We start from the raw sequence: 23,319 nt of genomic DNA, 5'->3' as shown, positions 1-23,319 counted from the left end.
GGCAGTAGTTACCCAGCATGCATGTCTTTATGGTGGGAGGAAACCAGAGTACCCGGAGGAAGCCCAAACAATCACGGGGGAGAACATGCAAACTCCAGAAGAAAGGCCCTCCCCAGACCAGGGGACGAACCCAGTGCTCAGCAGTGCCTACTTTCTACAGGCTTGTGCCAAAGAGGTTAACCTCTTTGCTTGTGCCATGAAAAAAACAGGGTCTATTTTCTAAATGGCTCAGATTAGCTACAATTTAAGGTTCCAGTATGCTTCAAATTAAGTGCTTGTAGCTAATTGAATAGCTTGAAACTCCCATGCTCCCCACAAAGTCCGAATTGGGGGCTTAATCCAACACATTTTCTGTCAGCTCAACATTATTTAGGAGAGTCTGTCCAAACGTGTGTGCCTATGTGTACCTTTTCGTATGATCCCGTCTTTTTCCTGTAATTGTGGTAATTTAGAGAAGCTATAAGCATTTTACATTTAGATGTAGTTGCCTAACATATCGCACAACCTAGCTTGTTTCAAGCACACTTACTCCGGCCTTTAGAATCTCCATCGCTGTATTTCAAGTTTTAAGAGCAGCACTTGAAGGCAGCATTTTGCTCTATGGGCCAGCCTGTGGTCTTGTCATGGCCAGAGCAGGCCAGGCGGGAAAGCTTTTTGAACAAGTGGTGGGGCAGTCCACCGGGGACGCACGCACTCCCACTTCCATTTTGCCCTTTTTTCCACAAGAGGGGCAGGGGTAGTGTTTGGTTGAATCACAATGCTCTCTTTCAGAGGGAGTGACTCGTAGGAATTTGTTAGGAAGACGCTGAAACGTGGCTCGGGTGGATCAGCTTTCCCTTAAATAGGCTGCTGGCTTCGTGACAAATTCATTGGGTCCACTGAGGGAGACAGGCGGAGAAGACAGCTTCTGAATTTCTCACAACCCAGAATGACAATTTGTTGTTGCATTTACTTATGATCCCTAATTTAAAGACATTATCAGGTCATTCAGCAGTTTGTCTGCCTCTTTCCACTTGGGCCTCTTCAGACTGACTGAGGTCATCTCTTTCACACATGGGTGCTGTCTGGTCTGTCTGCATAGTGACACAGTGCAGGTCCTGGTCCAGGAACACACACTCTGATATTTCCCACATCTGTGTCCAAGCTGATTAGCACCCGTCAGCATGTCTGTAACCGGTTCCTCCTTATCTCTGAGCTAAAAACAAAACAAAAAAAACGGTCAGCTTGAGACTCAACTCTTAAAGGCAGTGAAACTGTACACTGGGAAACCTTTGATTAATGCTGATCAGCAGCAGTGCCCGAGGAGATATTTGACAGTATTTACTACCTAGGCTCCTGTACGGAGTAGCAGAGAGTCTTCCTGCCTCACCGCTCACGGTGTGTGTTTCATAGAGCACATGAGTTCATTACCGTTCACCTCTAGTTGTTTGCTGTGGTTGCAGGTTTGTTGTCAGTTCAGCTGTGGGCTGCGGTGCACAATTGGAGAGAGTGGAGTGAAAGTGAGAGGACAATGTTCCCTGAAGTCCTCAGCTCACTGAACCAAAGCGATAAAGATGAAAGGAAGGGTACTGTATGTTATTCATTATTATCTGTAACATAAAAAAATGTATGTGAGGCTGAAAACGCGTATCAGCAAACCTTCCCTTAAAATAAAAGTTAAATAACTCAATTTCAATCATTTTCAAGGTTGGGGATAAAATGAATGATAGGTGAGTGAACAGACGCCCCCTGACAGGCTTGTGATTTGATGTTTCTGAGGAGAGTGGGTAATCCCGGCGAGACTGAAGTGGACGTATCCAGGCCACTAGTTTTTACTTTTAACTTGTTTCTGATTTGGTGCTTGGTTCAGACTCTCGCTGTTTCTCCAGTGCAGATCGAGCATCCAGCTCCACTGGGGAAAGACAGGAATAGACAAAGAAGGGGGGGTGGAGAGACGGGTGAGGTGGTCCTAGGGGCTTTCAAGCATGTTCCTACTGTTGTAGACTTGTAGGCGGAAAAAGTACATCAAAAAAGTGTTTCACTCTGCCAATTTCACACATGAAGATCAGTTTACTCGGTATAAGGAGAACAACTCAGTCTGTGAAAACAGTTGTACAAAGTCTTCTATGGCTCTGGAGGAGTTCACAAAGTCTGAGAAACTAATTCTGATAATGCCATCAGGGTATTTCAATCCAGCCTGAGAATTCTAATTTTTAGCAGAAAGCTTGCATTAAGAACTGGGGGCGTGCAGATTGAAGGTTGTGGGTATTTACAAAGCAGGGAGAGTGTAACTAACGATGCTTTTTAAGATGCATAATGGGATTTTATAGGATTTAGTGCTTTAAGAGCTTGACCTTTACTAGGGAGTGGGACTAAAAATCAGGATATCTCAACCTCTGCTGCATCAATTTTGACCCTTCTTTTAAAAACGTGTCTTTTGAATACTAAGTCATGGGGGTATCTCTTACATAGTGCCTTACAAGGGAAAAGTCTTAGTTTAAAGCTTTTAAAACATATGGATTATCCATTAGATTTTCTTAAAATTGCATGATTATCTTGCCATTTGAGAGGCAGTTGAATGCAGTACAAAAAATCCACATGAGAGCAGAATTACAGATTTTAAAATGCAATCAAAAAAAGTTAATGTATTAGAAAAGTTTAGTTGAAAGCCCCTGCAAAAGTTGATTTCCAATCTTAATTAGATCTCTATGACAGTAAATATTCAGTTAGAAAAGAAATATGAGTTAAGGTTGAAATTAACAATCAAATACATACCATGGTCACATTTTCATTCAAATGTTAATCAAAATTCTGATTGGTGCACTCAAATACATGACATGTTTTCCCACTGAGCCATGCCCCTTTCAAACTGATGAGAAGGGCAAAGAGAAAACCCAAAAAATATGCATTTTCATAATTGTCAGAAAAGTGATTATATCTGGAACCTATCACTCATAGTAAGTAGCTGACTGATTTTCAGTGACTTTAATAAGTCTTGACGTCTTTTTTATCTCTTGCATGCACAATACCAGTGGGAAACAAACTCAGAGCCCTCGCAGTTTAAAGGCTACGTTCACACTTAGCGTCTTTTTTGACAAGAAAAAGTTGACTAGGGTGCTTTTGTTTGTTTAGCAATTTTTTTATTGGTTTTTCATTAAACCATGTAGCATTTTCTACAGCACATATTGGACCAAATGTATACAAACATAGTATTGCTGTGTTATACAGTTACTAACCAGTGTGAGACGTCTGGCAATCAGGGAAGTGATTGCTATATGGGGGCGATTTTCAAGGGTAAATCCAAATAGGTACCGTGACAAATATGGAGACGCACCACATGTCACAGTATAACAAAAGTAATTTATTAACATAAACTAGAAATAAAACACAAAACTCAAAAGCGACGGCAGTCACATCCTGGATGGGGGACGCCTCCGCTGACGGGGTTGTGGAAGAAGAGACTCCGACCCATACTGCACTAGTACCAGGTTTAAATAATCAGCACACACTGGGGCCCTCAGGTGTCCACGATTAACCTAATTAGGAGAGCACAGAAGAGTTACACAGGGGCCGTAACAGCACATACAGGGTCATGTTTCTTTGAAGCATCTTAGTGTAGGCGCCAATGATGTTGGCCCAGAATGTGCTACATTTGGGGCAGGAGACTAGGGTGCTATTTTTGTTATTAAATGTATTTTTTATTTATTTTTTTGATTCAAAAAAATATAAACATTTAGAAACAGTTACAAACAATACATTGGGACATAGGAACGAATCCCAGGACCAAAAAAACTCTCAGAGAGGGAAAACGGGAAGGAGGAGACAAAACAACACATGCAGAAACAGAAACACACAAACAAACACACACACATAGACAGACACAAGACAAGGGACCAAACACCTGTGCAAGTTCGAGGCCTCACAGAGTCTGCAATGCTCCGCCAAGCGTCCAGAGTTTTTCCCGGCGCTCCATTAATCCGCACCGTGGAAAGGTCCATATACACTACATCCAAGTAGGAAAGGGTCCACGTGCGGATAGACAGGTCGGGGTGGTATCCAACGGGTTGCTATCATTTTCTTCGCAGCTGTAAGTCCAGCAAATACAGCTGAGTCCTGGCGAGCTGAAAGGCTGACAGGTCATTCAGAATCAAGACATTGATAGTCCAGGTACGGTAACATTAAACAAGGCGGAAACTTTGGATGCAATAGTGTTTCAGAGTCGACCAACGGGAGAGCACTCCCAGAACATGTGAAGATATGTGCCATGTGCTTTCATTGGACAGAAAGTGCATAAAGGGCTATTAATTATTTTCATGTGGTGCATTTTCACGGGGGGTGAGATATGTCCTATGAGTAAAGTTGTAGTGAATCTGCTGATGGTCTGGATTGCATAATGTATCTGGAATGTTAGACCATACATCATGCCAGTCAAGATCAATACCCAAGCCTGGGGAATCACATACCCAGATACTCTCAATAGGAGGGGCAGAGTGGCCAGATATCACTAAGAACTGATAAAGCCTAGATGCCACACCACAGGTTTTAGGCTGCACAGTAAATAACTTCTGAATGGGATGAATAGGCAAAGGAATTTTAAAGCCTGATAAGCTTCCACACTCCTTGCATAACGATAAAAAGGTGAGGAAGAGACTGAGATGGGTTCTTAAAAAAAAAACTAAAACCTCATCCACAAATAGTGAGAAATGATGCGGTGTACCACAAACGTATGTTGGTGACACCACAAGCGATTGGCGAATGGCTTGAGCCAGAGGCTCCAGAGAAATGACAAATAATGCAGGACTCAAGGGGCAGCCTTGGTGGAAGGATCTAGAAACTAGAAACAAAGAGGATGAGGTGTGTCCGGTTAAGACTTAAGTTGAGGGACTAGAATACAAAACTTTAATCATACCAATGAAAGTTTTGCCAATGCCCATGACCTCTAAGACTGACCATAGAAATGACCTTATCAAGCCTGTCAAAAGCTGACCAGGGTAGTAGAAAAAAGTTGGCACCGGTTCTAAAAAGCAGCAAAGAGCGCCTTTTGTTGCTATAACAACAGCTTCTGATACAGTATCCTAGAGCTCCATGTGGAGCGGTGCTAAGATCAGATAAAAGAAAGCGTGGAGCGAGTTAGAGAAAGAACAGAGAGAGACTGATGCTAATAACATTACATAAAACAAAGCGAGTTCCTTGTACAGGGAGCACCCGTTCATATCATATAGGAAAGCTGTGCTCCGACTCCAATTTTTCTTGTTGTTATGAAAACGACAGGTCTGGCTACTCCGCTTGTCATTGGTCGGCTGTCAAAAAAGCGCTCAACGTTTTTTTCAGAAAAGAACTGAAAAAATTGTCAATGGTGTTTAAAAAAGCGCTCACGACTTTTTTTCTTTTTTCATGGGATTATATTGTTAAACAGACGTTGGCACCTTAAAACAGACACAAAGTGTGAATTTAGCCTAATTAGTGCTCGACCCTTTGCCCTCCAGGCTCATGCGTTCCAGCTGCACGCCTGTCCTAAACCCCACTCACGCCAACACTCAGTATACAAGCTCTGTGCCCCAAGGCCAAACAGGTGCCAAAGCTGCCTTTAGCCCCAGACAGCGACAATCCTTCAGTTACTTCCTTTTTCCTTCCTGTTCATTCCTCTTACACACAAACTCACACATTCAGGCTGCACAGATGCAAAAGCAGGCATAATTCACATGGGCCACGTGACATGTCGTTTGCTCTGAAGGAGCCCACAGAACGGCCAGCATGAGCCCAGCCCAACACCACAACAGCCTGCTTCGTTCAGCCAGCAGGCACAAGTGCTGGAGAGAGGCAACCAGATGATTTTGGTCAGATTGAGGGGTTCTGAGGCCTCTATTTAAAAGTGGACAAGCACATCATTTGAAAGACCTCAGACAGCTGTGGTATTTCCTAAAATGTAAGAAAACCCTGTTTGTGTAGACGACACGTGATCTGCTCGGCGAGCATGTGAGTCTTTGAGTAAGAGAGAGAAAAAAGAGCCTGAATTAATTATTGAAATGTTCCCAGAGCAAACGCTCTAGAGTGGCGATTATTTTAGAAACAGTAGCCTATGTTTAGCTCTGCTAGGAGACAAGCGTAAGATTAAACAGTCTCAGCAGATGACAGGCTATATTTTGTGAAGTTTTGATAGACAGCAGATACTCTATCTTTTTGGATAAGGCAGAGAGCACAACATCTGCTCTCTTTTTTTGTGATGGACCTCTTTTTGAACCTTGATACAAACAAGTTAAACGTGCTGTTCTTAACAGAAGTTACACACATGATATAATGTATAATCAGTGTAAGCCTCACAACTATGAAAATAAACATGTAAATCTCTCACATTTTTATATTTAATCAAACATAAACCAGCAGTCCTGCCCATTGGTGGTCACTTTGACCGTATTTAATTACGATGTTTCTGTGGTGGATCTTCATCAAGTAGGAATTCAAATGGCACCGACAACATACAATATACTACATGTACTGTAGGTAAACACTACCAATTTATTATGTTGCTAAAACAATACATATTGGGCATGCATTGACAAAAAGGTTACTGATATTAAGGCATTCAAATTATTCTAAAAACATGCACTTTAGAGTGTAACCAGAAGCTAGAATGGGGCTTCAGCGGTCTAAGTTAAGAAATTGGTATTAAAAGTCTTTATTAGTACAAAATGACCTCACTGTGCTTACACAGGCGTTTCCTTGCTGAGCTGTGGTGGAGGGGCAGTAACACAAAGAGGGAATTTCACACTCTGTCACTTTGTAAGATAACCACTTGATTTGGCTCACTCAGACAGCTGAAACCAATGCTGTGGATTTTGTCTGCTTGACATCCATTCTTCAGGAGGAACAATTAAAGTGACCAATGGTGCTTGGAAGAAAAACAAAAAGAAAAGAAAATTTCTGTGCAACATGAACAGGAACTTTACGTGACAACAAGATGCGTTTTCAACTCAGATATTGTGAAGAAACCGTTTAAGTTTGTACTGTCACCTACCTTTTTTCCATTGGTCGCTCCACCGAAAGCCCCGAAGAGTTGATCACAGAGGTCATGCCTTTGCAACAAAAACTTGAAGTTTATTTCTCCCTCAAAAATAGGTAATTGACCACTGTAGTGGTTATGACCATATCAGTGACTATGTATTTACATGAAAACGATCCAAATGATGTCTGTGGCTTGCACAGTAATAGCGTTACTGAAGGCTAGCTCTAGTCTGGCGCTGAAGTCCCGTGGGAAATCCACAGTGTTCACTTTTCACTGCTCCCTTGTTTAATCTAAAAGCTTATTTTTAGCCTGTGCAATCTGTATATGTTCAATAAATCTGTCATTTCATTTTCTGTTGTTTGTTTACAACATGAAGCGAAGCAAGGGTTTGGGGGCCCATGTGCTCTGCTGTGGTGCCGAGGCATGTTGAGGGAGGGTGTGGTAGAGGGCAGATGGCAGAAGATTTTGGGGGTTTTGATGTCTCTGTCTACAAGTCCTGTGATCCTCCCTCTCACAGAGCTCCCTATCATTTCTGAGTCAATCTCTCAAGTAGCGTAAAGCACATGGGAGTTAGACTTTGAATACAGATAACCTGCACGTCTTCGTGAGTTTTTAATTAAAATATTATCTTTAGGAGGATAATTAACACATCAAATACCTACTTGGAGGTAATTTGGAGGCGGCTGAACCAGTATTATTAAGCTGTTTAAACCAATATGTAGCATATGTTTTTCTACATTTCTCCACTTTGTGGCGTAATCACACTAAAGACCCCTGGGCAGTCAGTCAAAAGTCTGACTAATTAAGGCGTTTCTGTTTGTGGGCCAGCATGTTGTTGAAGGGAAACTCATTAATGATCAATACGTCCGGAAGACTCCATCTCACTGTGCAGATGTAGCAGTGTTGAATGTGCTGTGTGAGCTTTGCTCATCAAGCATCAATCAGCAGTACTGACACCTGGTCGGCCGTATCAATCATGTAGTTCAGATGTAGGCATTTAAAGTGGGAGAGTTTGACACAAACATCACAGGTACAGTTTGACATTTTAGACACCTAATTGCTTTCTTGAGAGTAAGATGAAAATATTGATGCCGCTCTCATGTCTGCACGCTAAATGTGAAGCTACAGTTAGCAGACAATTATCTTAGCTTAGCATAAAGACAGAAAGCAGCTAGCTTGGTTCTGTCCAAGGTAAAAAAAACTGTTTTGCTGCTTCCAGTTATGCTAACTTAGCCTACTAAGTTAGCTAGCACTATTGTCTGCTTCATGTTTAGACAAGAATAGTATCATTCTTCTCATCTATCGGCAAGAAAGGGAATCGGCGTATGTTTTCATAATGTCAAAACTGTTTTTTTTATTTTATATTGGGATAATGTTGTTTTCCAAGGTTCAATGTCATAACAACAGTTGAAGTCAAAAGTATTTCAAATTTTGCTGGAAATCCCCAAGGGAAACTGTCTTCTTTTTCACATCTGACAGGCACTCTCTTGCTATGTCTGTCCACAAACAATATTATTCACTGTGACAAGGTCTTGCCTGATCCGCTCCCTCTCTCTCTCTCTCTCTTCCTCTCTTTCTCTCTCGCTCTCTTGCTCGCTCTCTCTCTCCCCAAATTTTATAATGAAAAATTCAGCACTGGAAACGTTTTCCTTAGGCCTACCTCAGAATTAACAAAGCCTGTCTGTTTCTCCCACATGCGCAAGGACATTACACATGTAGCTGCCCTACACAGTAATATGAACTGGTCACATTCGGTACATTACACATTTTGTTCCAGTTGATGTAAAGAAACATGCTGTTCACTCCGAGTTGAGCTCTTGTGGTGTATAATTAGACTCTCTGAATCTGGGTGGTGCTGAAATGGAAAACAAAGTACTTTCTTCCAGATCCCGTTCTGTTTTAGGTGCTTGTAGAAGGCTTAAGAGACAAACCTTGATTTGTACCTCTCCTATTCTCTGCAGGATTAAAAGGTTAAAAACACCTCTCTATCCCTCCTGGCATAATAGCGTATGTCATAGGCCTTCTTGGCGTCATCAGGGTTCACCAAGCACATCATCTGTGTTTCACATCAATCAGCCGTAATGACCTCTGTGCCATCATGGGATCCATTATAGAAAAGCATGTGTGTAGAAATTACTAATATTTAACAACATGGCAGGAAAAGGCAAGACAAAGAAAGACTTATCTTACTGCTAGAGAGTTGCTCTTAGACTTCTTCGTAAGCTAACGATAAATCTAATTTAGCATTAGTCCTAATTAGATTCCAATAATCTAATATTGTGAAATAAAATGTCTCAAAAGACAAAAGCCCATACTCAGCCTACAAGCAAATTACAAAGCAATTATCTATACACGTCCATCCAGTATTGTTCAAACTGACATTACAACTAGCAGAGTTTCAAACAAAACGTGTACACAGTTAATCCGATATGACTGCATGGAGATGGGTCACATCATAGTATAGATCAGGTTTCTATCCAAACCAGGAGTCTAACAAGTATACCAGATTAAAATCAGCAGCTTTAGGTGTTTGGTTGGCAGCACTCAAACTCACTCATGATGTAAAAACCCCGGTGATACATCACAAGGGAGCCCTTTTTAGTGGTTTTAGTCTTTGTCCTCAACGGCATATGGAGCTGGCTTTTCCTGTCAGCTGTATGTCACATGAAGGCCATAAAGCATTCAATTATTTGTGTATAATTGTTTTCAACAATAAAACATTGTAGGACCTATAGTTGCATCTTGAATTATTAGTTAGTTAAAGCAGGAGCTCCTCTGTCTACAACATTGATCATTCAGTTATCTAGGTTGTGTTTAACTGGATGTATAAATGTAAATGTGCATGTTATGCATGTGCGTATTCTTGGGGGTCAGACATAAAAGATATGTATCACAAGTTGCTGAATCTTTAAGTGTCCTGACATCAGCTGGTGCATGTCAGATGGTCTCGACCAATAAAACGACAAACATTCTTGCTGGAAAGAAATTCAAGACGTGACTTTCTGATGCCATTTGCCATTCCAGTGATTCCTTTTTCATGTCTGAGTGTTGTGGGTTTTCCCCACATGGCAGAGTCCTCTCACCAACTGCCAGTGCCTCTCCTCTCTCTCTGAAGATGGAGACATATTTGGCGGTTCATCAGCTGTTTTACAAAAAATGTATCGCTCTCGTCTGGCGGCTCCTGGCATTTTGGCACCTTATCTTGTGGTGAAAGGGTGGACACTTGGCGATGGGATTCCCTTGCAAGGTTGGGCCAGGGACCTACGAAGGGGCCTCTTTTTGGGCGCCACATATTCAACTGTCTGCATCCATATCTGACATAGTCTTTCCTCTCAGTGTGATAATTATTCAGCTTTCCTTCTGTGAAGGTCACAGTATCAATAACCCACACAAGTGCAATATGGTTAATCCCTTTGGATTAGGGCAAAGGTTTCTTGTGAGGCTTTCAGAGTATGGTTGAGTGTTTCCAGCCAAGCCATGTCTGCAAGTGGCATACCTCTTAAAGCAACCCACACAGCAAAACCAGCTTTCTAGCACTGGCAGAGAGACAGTAATGATGACACGATTTGATTTATGTTATCCTACATGCAACACTTTTGTGTCAGCCCAGATGCTACTCACTGGGATTGTTCCAGAATGTATGATAATTCACTGAAGTGTCATTGCTTCTGTTAGGGATGCCTTCCCCCCCCCCCCCTCCCACTACATCACTCCTTTGTTCAGGAGCAACTGAGGACAATAGAAAAGGCTGTGAGTGATGACCCCTGCTGGTGGAATTAGATAAGTGCAACTTGGAGCATCTTGTTTTCCCAGTGAGTCATCGGTGCTAAGACATTTTGATGGTTTCTAACTGGTCTTGGAGCTTAACTGTATGTTTTAAATAAACTAAAGATTATGATAGCTGTGCATCCAACTATACATGCCCTTAAAGAAGCTGTACCTTTGTCTTAACCGTCCATTTTGTCAAATGCAAGACAATAGCTCCCCCTGTAGTTTGACATTGATAAATACAAGCTGCATGTCCTTCGAAGATTCTTTGTGAAGCAGTGTATTTATTCAGCTACTGAGGTTTTTAGCTGTGAAATCTGTCTGACAGATCCCCTACAGCAGAGATTCCTAATTAAAAGAGTTGGCGCTGCGTCCTGCCAAAGCTTTCAGAGCAGTCAAAAACATGGCTAGACACTAATGAAGTCTGCAACAGAGAACTATCACTTTCAGGAAAAACAATAAAAATTGATACATGTGGGACATGATAGACTTTACCTTTTATGAGAATTTTCTTTAAATCGCAATTTGGTGGTAATGCCTTTTCAGATTGAAGGTGCAGATGAGAAGTTTTGTCCATAGATTTGAGAATGTGGCAGCTATTTGAATTGCTGTTGGTATGCTGTCGCTAAAAGCATGAGTAATGCTTTTTTTGTTCAGTCATTATATATTATATCTCCAGCACGAGTATGACTCTGGGGTGTTGGGAACACTTCAACAGTATTGTTCCACAATAAGAATGATTAAAGTAATCCGGTTATTCCACTGGTGATACAGAAATACACCTATGCACAATTAGGTGTAGAGAAGAGCGTGCTCTAATAGTCCCCTTTATTGCTGTGCCTCCCATAGTGTCTCTGGATTCAAGCACACCCACAATGAGAGAACCAACCACAATCAAAGATATGGAATAGTTTCTGCCAGGAAACAGGCCTAATTGATTTCCTCTGTGTCTTTGTCCCTACTGTGCATTTATCTGTAACTTGGAGGAGTGGAGGACAGAAAGAGGACGAGAGATAAAAGAAAAGGTAGGGCCATCAGAGGTCATTCTCTGAGACTGCACCCAATCCGAGGGGAGTTTCTGCAGATGCTCTGTGTCTCGAGCCAATCCATCTCCACAGACTTAGATTCATCAGGGAGAACACCTGCACCGCTCTGCACGGTATACTGTTCTGCCTGCAATCGCCTGCCTGTCTTCCTGACTGCAGCAACATCTGGCAGAGGAGCAAGTGGATTCAAAAAGAACATCTGCACAGCAGCGAGCAGCCAAATAAACAAACACTGCTAATAAAAGTAGTCACAGTTCCCAAACACAAAGCTTCATTGTTGACCACCTATTTCCCTTTAATTAAGACCATATTAGGTATTGGCACTGTTTTATCTGTTTACATGAGAAAATTACAGCTGAGAAGACAGCTCACTTGTGTTAGTCGCTGTATGATATCACACACACACACACACACACACACACACACACACACAACACACACACACACACACACACACACACACTGTGCAGGAATATGCTAGGATATAATGCAATACATTTTTATTCCTCCAAAGATGAGTCAATTAGTAAGGTAAGCATGTAAAATAAAGTGCAATACAGGGATCAATGGAAACAGCATGCCGTAATATTCCGACAGATAATGGATGTGTGTTTTGTGCAGAAATGCACATAGCAATGAGCAGCATAGTGTAAATGGGCAATACATATATAATATGCATAAATATCCATTGGGTCATAATGCTCTCTCATGTCTTTAATACAGCAGAGTTAGTTTTGTTCCCACTTTGCACACTGGCATTAAAAAACATTCTCAAATTCACTTTATTTTTCTCTCGCTCCTTTTCATAAAAGAAACCCCGAGACAATACAGGATCCCTCCAATGCAGCACAGTTCCAACATTGAGACTGCACACTTGAGCAGGAGTGCATACTGTAAGTATACATGATTGGCTTATGGCGGTCACGTGACTGCAGACTGTAGTCCCCTGTGTTAGGAAACTGTAATTGAGGCTTCCATATGGTATAGATCAGATGTAGCCTTTACCACAGCATTCCTCCAGCACTGAGGCTCTACGCTTGTATCCACAATGAAAACCAAGCTAATCAAACAACTATCTGCAAAGGACTATACAATAGATTATCTCTCTTGTCATACCGTATTTCACTTATTAGACACATATTTATTTTGATTATAATTTCTTCCAATATACCAAGAAGAATTTCTGTGTATGTGGGTGTTGACCAGGAGAACAGTACTGCTGGTGTTTGCAGTCCAAAACATCCCCTTTTTCAATGGCAGATTATGCCAAACAAAAAAATCCTGCCTACTTTTTATTTACCTACATGCATGCACGTCCCTACATCTACATAAATAGATGGTTGTAGAAGGCTTGATAGTCCTATACCTACCTGGGATGCTGCTAAAGTCCTGTGTATCCCATAATATCATATGATCAATAGCTGTGCCACTCTCATTGCACACTGTGTACATAATGTTGTGTAACTATTTGATTTACAGGTATAAAGTATGAGCTAAAATATGCGTGAACATGAGCTATATAGAAAACTGTTTTAATGGATAAACCTGCATTGCAGTATGCAAACAATTTAGACAATTAAACAGGAATATACACAAAATGAACAACATAATTTGATTTGATCTGATCCCTGAGTAAATTTAAAGACTCTCGTCATGAGAAGATTTCAATTGCAGAGTTATTGTACCACGTTGACATAATTATCACACATTCAATCTTATCTAGACAACCTAAAAGCAATTACTATGAAAAATAAAAATACCATGAAACAGCTTAGGGATACATATTACATAAACTATAAGGCCAGGTAGCCTATCACATACTATCTGTAATGTCATTTTTTTAAAACATTCTTATTCTACATTATGGATAGTAATGTGGTGGCTCATGGACCTCAATTGAATCCACTGAACTAAAGGATTTGGGATCACAGCATTTGGTTTCAGGTAGGGACAGGGGTGCCTAATTTTATGCTACACCAAGTTCCAGGTATTCTTTATATATATATATATATATATATTATATATATATATATATATATATATATATATTATATATATATAGTGTACAACCGGGGTTAAACATTTTTTACAGGTTCCTCATTTTTTGCGCCAGTTTCTGTGTTTAAACATTTCCGTTTTTTAAAAACGTTTCCATTTCCACACAAAAATAAAGATTTTTCCTCCGTTTACCATCTAATCAAGCTGATGATACTTCTGTTACATAAGTTACATGGTACGTGGGTAACGTTAACTAGCTAAGTAACTAGCTAAGTAAATGGGATAACCTTTGATTTTGTATGAGTCAGTGACGTCACTTGAAGGGGCTGCAAAAAAGACTGTGGCGTAACAGTTGTACTTTGAAAATGCTAGTAGAAAACAATTACAACATTAAACTAGTAATTAAATAGGTAATTTGTTAGTTACACTACTTTTTCCCAAATCCTGCTGCCGAACTTCGGGTTAAGAAAAAAAAAAAATAGTGTACTGTCTCTTTAAGGTCCCTCAGCTAGTCTGTTTCGTATTGATCAATCCACCATTTTCCAACACACAGCGGCGGCAGTGCTAACACAGCTCCGGCAGCGCGAGAGAGAAGAGAGCCACCCCTCTACCTGGAGAGGAAGCCAGGGACCCGGGGCAGTCATGGCAGCGAACATGTACCGGGTTGGAGGTAAGATTTAGAACCTTCCCGTAGTGTTTTTGTGGCGGACACGCCACCCTTCGGCGCGGGTCTTTTATGGTATTTACAGAGCGTGGTCCGTCTTTCCTTCCCTTCTTTTATTTCCCTAAAGCTAAAGAGCCTTGTGCTTCACAGATGATGATGGTGAAGAGGAGGATGGTGATGAAGAGTAGTGGTTCGCTTACTGCTGGATTCCCTCGTTTCTTTTGTGTTTGCTGTAACTTGCGATAATTCCAAACAACTACTTTATATATGCGGACACAGCTTAAGTAACAAGCGTTGTGTTTCTATATATTTAAGGTAACGTTCGCATGGCGAACGTATTGTAAAAGTTTTGCGTGCCTTTCAACTATTGCCCCTGCTACTCTTTCATAATGATAACGTTAAACGTGAATCCACTAACCTGCAGAAACCCGGTAAAATAGGCAGTCAAGCAGCAAGTACATGTTTTTATAGAGAGTGCAGATAAAGGAACTAGGATTAAAAAAGTTAAAAGATAGATGATATAATTGAAAAAAAAAATCTCATTGCATGCTTAAAGATGCATTTTCACATCTTTAACCAGTTTTTTTTTTCTTATTTTTGAACAGGCATCTCCAGTTAATACCTTTTTTTTTTAAATTAAGATTCCTGTTTTCCCCTCCCACTCATTTTCTGCTTATGTTGCTCTGAATCATATGCAGTATGTATACTGTGTAAAAAATAGACACATAAAAGTTACTGCAGCCATACCGTAGTTTTGATAAGGCAGTGACTGTTTTTGGGGGGAGACTGGATAACTGGATAAAAAGAAAGGACAGAACCACACAAAAGAAAAAGGACGGCATATGACAATAATGGGATGCTTTACACTTAGAGATTAGTGTGGCCGAGGTTTTACTCATCATGACATTTTATCAGACTACTGGTAGACTGTTAAAAATTGTCAGAACAACCATATACAGGTGTGTGCCATGACTATAGTGAATGGCAGGTGTGACTATTCAGAGAATAGTTCCCTTGCTCATTTGGAACTGGTCCGCCTGTACTTCAGTGGTGTAACGAGCCAACACTGGGCCCTTAAGCAGGATTATCAAGGCGGGCCCCCCTACTACACCACGTGATGACGGCGCAATGTCCACGAGTAGGCTACCATGAATAGGACAGGATAAGATCATAGAGACACAGCATATGAGATGAGATGACTGGAAAAATCAGAAGTAGCCAATGCACACCACAGCAACAACAAAAACACTGGTGAATGTGCAACATAACACATGAAAAACACACAAGGGCAGTCCCACCAGGATTTTTTTTTAGATTGTTCCGGCCCGGAGCTTTTGCTCTTTGTTTAATACAAAGAAGTTGCGGAAGACAGTGAAAGTTGCAAAAAAAGTTGTGATTTTTTTTTTTTTTTTGGTGTGTGTAGTTCTTTAAAAAAAAAAAAAAAAAAAAAGGAAACTTGTTTTGGGGAGAATAATAATTATTACTATTAATTAATTACTCTGGGCTGAGGTTTCCTAGGAATCTGACCAAAAAGGCTCATAATGCTGCAAATGTTGGTATAATATAAAAATGCCTGATGGATTTAAGACAAAAAACCTGTCACTGGCTGCAGCTTGTTGATCTTTACATTGTTAATTTCCTATCCTGGGCTGGGACACACATTCATACAGTTTTATTGGACTTTAACTTATCATTGCACTTACAATAACGAGCGTAGCTGTCCCCAATTTAGGTCATTCTGTACGTCTCATCTGCCGTTTGTCCTGCATCCACCTTGTGTGTTCGTGTGTGTGTGCACGCGTCAGTAGTGGGGGGAACGGAGCAGCAGCCCCGCCCGCTGCAGAGAGCTGACAGGATTGAAAGGGCAGCCGCTTCAGCGACTTTATAGTATACATCGTCGCAGCGTACATTGATGTTAAAATGTATACAGGTTGACAGGAAAGTCTGATATTTTTTGCACGGTCTTTCGCTGTACGTTTTGTTGGTGAGATGTTCGAGTCACACACGTCTCGTCTTCATAGCAGAAACAAGGAAATGAATTTGACCCATTCTCACTCCTGTTGGTCAGTGGCTGCACGTGGGACTGCTGGGATTGTTGCGAGTAATGAAATCACTATAGGGGGCCCCGCCTGTCATATCTTCCAGTCACGCGGGCCCCTGATTGGTCTGGGCCCGTAAGCAACCGCGTACCCTGCTTACCAATAGTTACGTGTCTGCTGTACTTCCATCAGGCAGTTATTTCCATTCATGTTTTTGATTGCAGTCTGATGTTCTCCTTGTTATAGTTAGTCAAATAGAGTACTTCTTTTTAAGTACTTTGCAAACGTGTATGTCAAAGCCAAGGGAAATGGAGGGAAGGGAAGAGTGACTGATTACATTCAGAAGATATATTTACATGCGATCGCTGACAATTGTCTAGTGAAACAGGAATGCTGTGACTATCCTTGGCATGGTACACACATTAAAAATAGCCTGTAGTGAACGTCATAGCCCTCCCTATTTAGTCAAATGAAACAAGGCCTACCTGAGTGAGAACAGGATTATGTCCACAGCAGGGTGGGAAGTTAACACTTCATCAGCCAAATGATGCTGAATTTAGTACATCTCTTCACTCTGTCAGCCTCTTAATGCTGAGATGCTAACCAGCTGAGTTTGTATTTCTCATCTCGCAAAACAGTACAACTTTGTGATTTACACCATTTCCCTGCCTGTCTGTCTGCTGTAGCTTTAATACGGTAGCACTCTCTGCACTGTAAAGTGAAATGAAATGAAGTAAACTATTCACATTAACACTTTTACAACTATCAACCTATATCCAAGTTGTCCTGGTTGTCCCAAATCATTACAAATAGGCTCAGTTGTATAATAAACCAAAATTATCCAAAGTAAAAAAAAAAAAAATCACATTAGGCCTACTGAACAATCATACCAATAATTAGTTTTTCCACATTCAATAATATTTAGATAACAAACAAGCACAGATCAGGCCAAAAAAATAAGCCTAATAATTGACTGAAGTTTCTCCTGAGACAAATTCATCCCACCATCAGAACAAAGCAGAACCCTTGGAAAGATGGCCGCCACTTTGTAAGACAATGCAGGATCATCATGGAAAAGCAATGACTTCCCCTGTGATTGAAGCGTGAACAAAAGCTGGCTCCGTAGGCCCTGGTGTCTTTGTTTTTATCCTGCAGGCCACACGCCACTCTTCCTGTGTCCAGCAGAGCGCCTTCCTACTGCTGTCCTCTCATACACAGGAAAGTGTTGGTGACTAAGTATAGTCTCGATCGTGGGTCTTATCATCTTAATGTTGGGAAGGGATGAGAGGCTAGCCCAGAGTTCTTGTGAACTGGCCACAGAAGTTTTAAAAGTCTGAACCTCCAAACAAGAGTCATCTTGGGGCAGCGGTGGCTCAGGAGGTAGAGAGGGGCATCCTTGAATCACAAGGTCAGCTCCTTCTGGCCGCATGTCGAAGTGTGATCAAGACACAGAACCCCAAGTACACAGAACCCCTTGCATGACAGGAAGGGGGTTCACCTGGTGAATGAATGTTTCTATGTCAATAGTTGAATGAGAGGCAAATTGTAAAAAGCTTTGTCCAGTAAGGTAGAAGGGCGCTATATAAATACAATTAACCATTTACCAAGACTGGCTGCAAACGTGTTCACACAAAAAATGACTCGCTTGTGAGACAATGAGAAAAAAAAAAAAAAACTGTTGTTTTTAAAACAGTAAGGTGCCTGGGTAAACATTGAATACCTGTCCACACTGGCCATTAAAAGATCCTTTCCCTCATGCATTTCCAATACAAGTGATTGGGGACCGAATCCCCAGTGCTTGTTCTGTGTAAAAAATGTTTAGCTGAAGTTTGTCTGCAAGGTAAACAGTAGAAATAAGTCATGTGCTTGCATGTAATGGATTGGACGGCGTCGCTTTGTGGCAAAAGTTGAGCCAGGTTTAAGATTTATTTTTTTTGCCGACGACCATGTTTTTTTTTTTTTTTTTTTTTGCCAAAGCCCGCTGTGTCATCGTCCCAGCTGAACTGCCAGGCTGCCCCCAATTCAAATGAGTGTGCAGCGTTTTTTCTAGCTAATGTTGGTCTGAATGTTGGCCTTACTTGGCTAAATTAAGTGGTCATCTTCCTAAGTTACAGACTTCTTAGTCCAAACCCACCTCCGTGTATCCTTAAACCAGTGTCTCTGGGCTGAGCTGCAGTGGAGGAACAGGAACACTGGAGGGAATTTGTATTAAAAAGACTGTAACTTTAGAAGATGTATACTTTGTTAATAACTACCCCATTAGTCCATAGAGCAAGAGCGTTGGACACCATTTTTTACTCTCATGTCTCACGCAACTGATTCACTCTCATTTTAATCTATGCAGGCGGCTCCGTTCTGGCTCCCGTCTCAGCTGCATCTCGCTGGATTACACTGTTTTAATTTATGGTAACCTTCTATTTTTGGGGGGGGGGAGACAAAATGTGCATAAACGCTAGGTTGATGCCCAATAAAACACTACGAATTAACTACATTGCTACATATTAATGTTTTTTAGCATTATTAGTCATTCTTTTCAAATCGGACCTTGATCTTTGATTTAGTTTGATTGCATGTTTTGCTTTTTATTGCAGTTAATTTGTTGCTTCTGTATTGTGTAGTATTTATCTTAATGAGTTAAGTCTCTTAAAAGTGATATACAAACCGTTTTCTTTAAAGTTTTTTTTTTTTTTTTTTTTTATAAAGAAGGTTTGGCTGCTTAGCGCTTTAGAAATGCTCCGACCAGACAGAACCGGTATAGTGGCTTCAGTGTCGTGTGACGGGGGTAAGATTGCTAAAGCCTGATATTGGCTTCAAATAAACTTTAGCATGTATGTTTTACATTGGACAAGGATTAAACAACACAAGGAATGATTACAGCAAGAAAAACCTGTTTAAATCTTCACATAGGCACATGGCTACTGTTTTGTGACGCTGTCCTTAAAATAAATACTTGTACTGAGGCTGTTGGAGTGTGACAACTCTTGTACAGAATGTGCTAAATGTGTTGAAGTGTTTACTAACTTAAAAAGTGACAAACTTTGTTGTCAGTTCCCCCATTTCTTTTGGCTGTTGGCTGAGTATTTTCTCTTTGCTGCCAGTTATGATTCAGACCCTGCTCAAAGGTGTTGCAATATTTACTAATCTGCACACTGACTAACTTACAAACTTTGACTGTGCCCACACTGTGTTTGGCGAGTGGCTGATGTTAGATTCCCACGCTAGCAGTTCCCCCCCCTCTCGCAGGTCTAGTGGGTGTTCTGTCAGAGTTAAGGTAGGGGCCTCGCTCGCTGCCATCCTGCTAAATTCAGAAGGATCATTTGGACAGATGCATGACAAGTGTCCCCATCCTCACATTTCTTTAGAGGCCAACCTGCACAGACATCCGTCCCATTGAACAGGATTTGCTGCACGCAAGATGCCTTGTGGCGTCCATGCAGCACCACAGCTATTTGGATTTCAAGATCTGGCCAGCAACACTAAAAATAGTTGTTTGAGAGAGAAGTTTTTGTGTAAAACGTCCACACATTTGCTGATTAATCACATTTAAATTAGAACAAGCTGCACTGGTGGCTGCAGCACAAGTGCAAGACAGATGCATGATGGGAGTGAAGTTGCTCCCGCTGTTCGAGAGCTCAAAATTGCCCTCTCTGATAAAACGTCACCAAACAGATCAACTCTGACATTTATTTGGCAAATTAGGCATATTTTGTGTGTGGTGTTCAATGTGGTTTACCTCCAAGATCAGTTGCAGAGCATTAAGTAAATGACATGTATATATTATCTGTTCACACAGGAATAACAAGTGGAACTAGGTTAGATTGATGGGTTAATCATGCCAGTTAAATATCAAAGTGTGAAAATGTATTAGAGAAGATTAAACTACTTTCCATTACCATCCTAGAAACCTCCATCGTGTGTGTGTGTGTGTGTGTGTGTGTGTGTGTGTGTGTGTGTGGTGTGTGTGTGTGTGTGTGTGTTGTGTGTGTGTGTGTGTGTGTGTGTGTGTGTGTGTGTGTGTGTTGTGTGTGTGTGGTGTGTGTGTGTGTGTGTGTGTGTGTGTGTGTGTGTGTGTGTGTGTGGGTGTGTGGTGTGTGTGTGTGTGTGTGTGTGTGTGTGTGTTGTGGTGTGTGTGTTGTGTGGTGTGTGTGTGTGTGTGTGGTGTGGTACACACACACCTAACTGGATTGTCTATGGTGGTGTATGTAGACTTAATACTTTCTGAATCCCAAATAAATTGTGTGCCCAAGTTGATAAAGTTGGCATGAGATGCTTGATGATGTACTTTTTCTCTTTTTTTTTTTTCAATTGCAACTTACAACTGACAGTTTTTAAGTTCTATCCAGACATTTTGACAGTCACGTTCAGAAGCTGACTGTGGATTCCAGCCGTTGGAGCCGTGTAGTTAGAGTTCAAACAATGTCTTTTTTAGGCAAAGTTTCTGTACAGTTTATTGTATCAAAATGACTTCAATCAGTGATGCATCTTGAGAAGTTTGGCCCAACTCGTTGAGGTTATGGTGTCACCAAAATAAGGCATCCCAAAGTTATTATATGGAAAAATAAAAAGGTCTACTTTTGTGAGTTGGTCAGACTGCTGATGCCTCAGGTTTGCTTCTGTACCTGCTGGAACTTGCTTGAATGGAGTGCTGGGGCAGGAACATTCTCCATCAGATTGTGTGGTTGATGCTGTAGAGCTGCGTCTCTAATTTTTGGGGGGATATATAAGATTTTATACATTAAAGCACTGGTACCCACCCTTTTTGTCCTAACCTTTTGTAGCCAAGCAACGCCTACTCACAAGCCATCGTCACAGATCACGTTTGTCTACAGTATAAACTGTTCAAACTAAGAGTGGTGTGTCCCCTTCTTAAATCGTTTAAATTGTATAGTTTTTTTTAGAGGCCTGATGAGATTTAAACTGTTGTTTCTCAAAAGCCTAACCGATATTTTAGAAAAGTTAGGAAAAGATGAACATAGTTTTGTGTAGCAGAAATTGTAATCATCTTGTGAACCCTCAGTTTGCTTAAGGGCTTCCGGACTGTTGCACAAAGGTGTAGTAGAAACCTATTAAAACCGTCTGTTTGTAACAATCAATCAGACCATCAAACTTATATTTCATCTTTTGACAACTCTCTATTCATTTCTTTTTATGACGAACCATAAAAAAGATGCTTTTACAGCCTTCTCTGTCATACGTTTCGTACTTGGTTTTCTCAAATAAGAACAGGTGGCATACATACTGGATTAATGCCTTAATTGCCTGTTTGATTGGTTTGTTTTTATTGTGGAAAACCGCTGCTGTAAGTGAATTTCCCCATTGTGGGATGTAAGTATTATCTAATCTAATGCCTGTCAGATTTTTTTTAAACCACCCTCGATAACATTAATAATTCTCTCCAACATTTTATGGACTGTTTACAACTATTATCCAAAATTAACAAATCAGATGAGACCTTGGGTGGTAATCCTTGAGTAGTGTCCAAGTGTGTGTTTTTATGTGTTGTACGTTTTTTTTTTTCTTCCCCCAATAGTTCTACTCCACAATTACTGTTATTATACCCTTTTCACTGCCTCTCATTTCAGATGTGTGCTCCTATTTTAAATGTGTTACTAAATTGCTCATTCGCCCACTTAAAATTACAGCTAAGCTGTTTACGTCTTTCTGTCCATCTCTTTCTCTTCCTAGACTCCATCCGTCATCTCATGTTTTTCGTCTCTCATCATTGCGTCTCTCTGACTGTCTGTCTCTCTCTGGCCTGGTTTGAATCAGCCCAGCAGACTCTCTCTTTTGGGGCTCAGTAACATGCCTTGATTGGCTCGCACAAAATTTCGACTGCACTGTGACATCACAGGCGCCGGAGCTTTCGGATTGGCTGGGAACGGGGGATGAGAGTCGGAAGGGGGAGTTGTACACGGATTGGGGCGGCGGGAGGGCTGATGGGAAAACTGAGTGACGCTGCTCAGTGCCTACAGGCCCTCTCTCGCTCTCTTGCTCTCTCTCTCTCTCTCTCTCTCGCTCTCATTTTGAGTTCCTTTCCAGCTCGCTCTCTACCAGGCTTCAGCTCCTCACATGGTGGAAACTCCTAACACTACATCAGCCCACTCTTGACTGTTACTGAACCCTTTTCTTCTCATATGTTTCTTTTTCTAGCCGGAGGCGGCAAGGGGGGCGGGGGGGGGGGGGTTAACCTCAGTTACAGAGCCAGGAAAAAGGAAGACCGCAATATCCCACCTTCACAGTGACGCTCAATGTCCTGGGAGACATGTTCCTGTCACAAAACAAAACGTACTGTGTGGCGGCACTTCTCACCTATCCCCACACTAAAACTGAACGTTTGTTTGAGGTTCAGCTTCAGTCTGAAATGGTCATGGCGCATTTTGGCTCTCAATTAATTAGCTGCCGAAGCTGGGGAACGTTGAAGGCCGCAAAAACAAACACTAACATTTTCTCACAGTGGTTTGTAATGAGACCTTTCCCTGTTTTTGAGTGTGGAACTACTGTTTTGATCAGGGTACTTTTGAACATTGACAGTTTCATTTACCTCGTAGCAGTCATCTGTTAGCCGTGTGCACAGTTACAGTACTTACATTCTTTTTAGTGCTGATGAGGTGATTGATTAGTCGACTAAAATCAGTTAGTTGATGACAGAAAATGAAGAATTTTGCGAAGTAATTAACCCATTTAATAACCTAGCAAAAATGCTTAACTTACTGGTTACATTTTCTGGGAACATTTCATAGCCATCGTTCAGTTTTTTTATCCAAATTTGAAGACATGGCCTCAAACTCAGGAAACATTTTGGACATCACACAGATTAAGTCA

General features: G+C 41.2%; 1 protein-coding gene and 1 long non-coding RNA gene across 5 annotated transcripts in view; one reads left to right on the top strand and one right to left on the bottom strand.

Annotated features, from left to right (window-relative positions):
• Positions 1-7,072: 7,072 nt before the first annotated feature.
• Positions 7,073-23,081, bottom strand: LOC116670403 (uncharacterized). The gene is made up of 3 exons (XR_004327013.1): positions 23,070-23,081; positions 7,858-7,862; positions 7,073-7,211 (listed from the first exon to the last, which is right to left on the bottom strand). It is a non-coding gene; the product is annotated as an uncharacterized LOC116670403 (long non-coding RNA).
• mta1 (metastasis associated 1) overlaps positions 14,303-23,319 on the top strand; it is a 45,690-nt gene continuing 36,673 nt past the window's right edge. For 3 of the 4 annotated variants that reach the window (XM_032500837.1, XM_032500836.1, XM_032500835.1), the window contains exon 1: positions 14,305-14,464. In XM_032500837.1, the coding sequence (XP_032356728.1) occupies positions 14,437-14,464 (28 nt within the window). In that variant the 5' untranslated portion in view covers positions 14,305-14,436. Of the gene's footprint in view, positions 14,465-23,319 lie in introns of all 4 variants that reach the window. The other variant, XM_032500838.1, reaches the window with a different exon arrangement.

This window comes from Etheostoma spectabile, chromosome 20 (genome assembly GCF_008692095.1).
Source record: "Etheostoma spectabile isolate EspeVRDwgs_2016 chromosome 20, UIUC_Espe_1.0, whole genome shotgun sequence".
In the NCBI taxonomy this organism is placed as follows: Eukaryota; Metazoa; Chordata; class Actinopteri; order Perciformes; family Percidae; genus Etheostoma; species Etheostoma spectabile.
The sequence above is the reverse complement of the archived record's forward strand: the minus strand, read 5'-3'. Positions and strand labels throughout refer to the sequence as shown.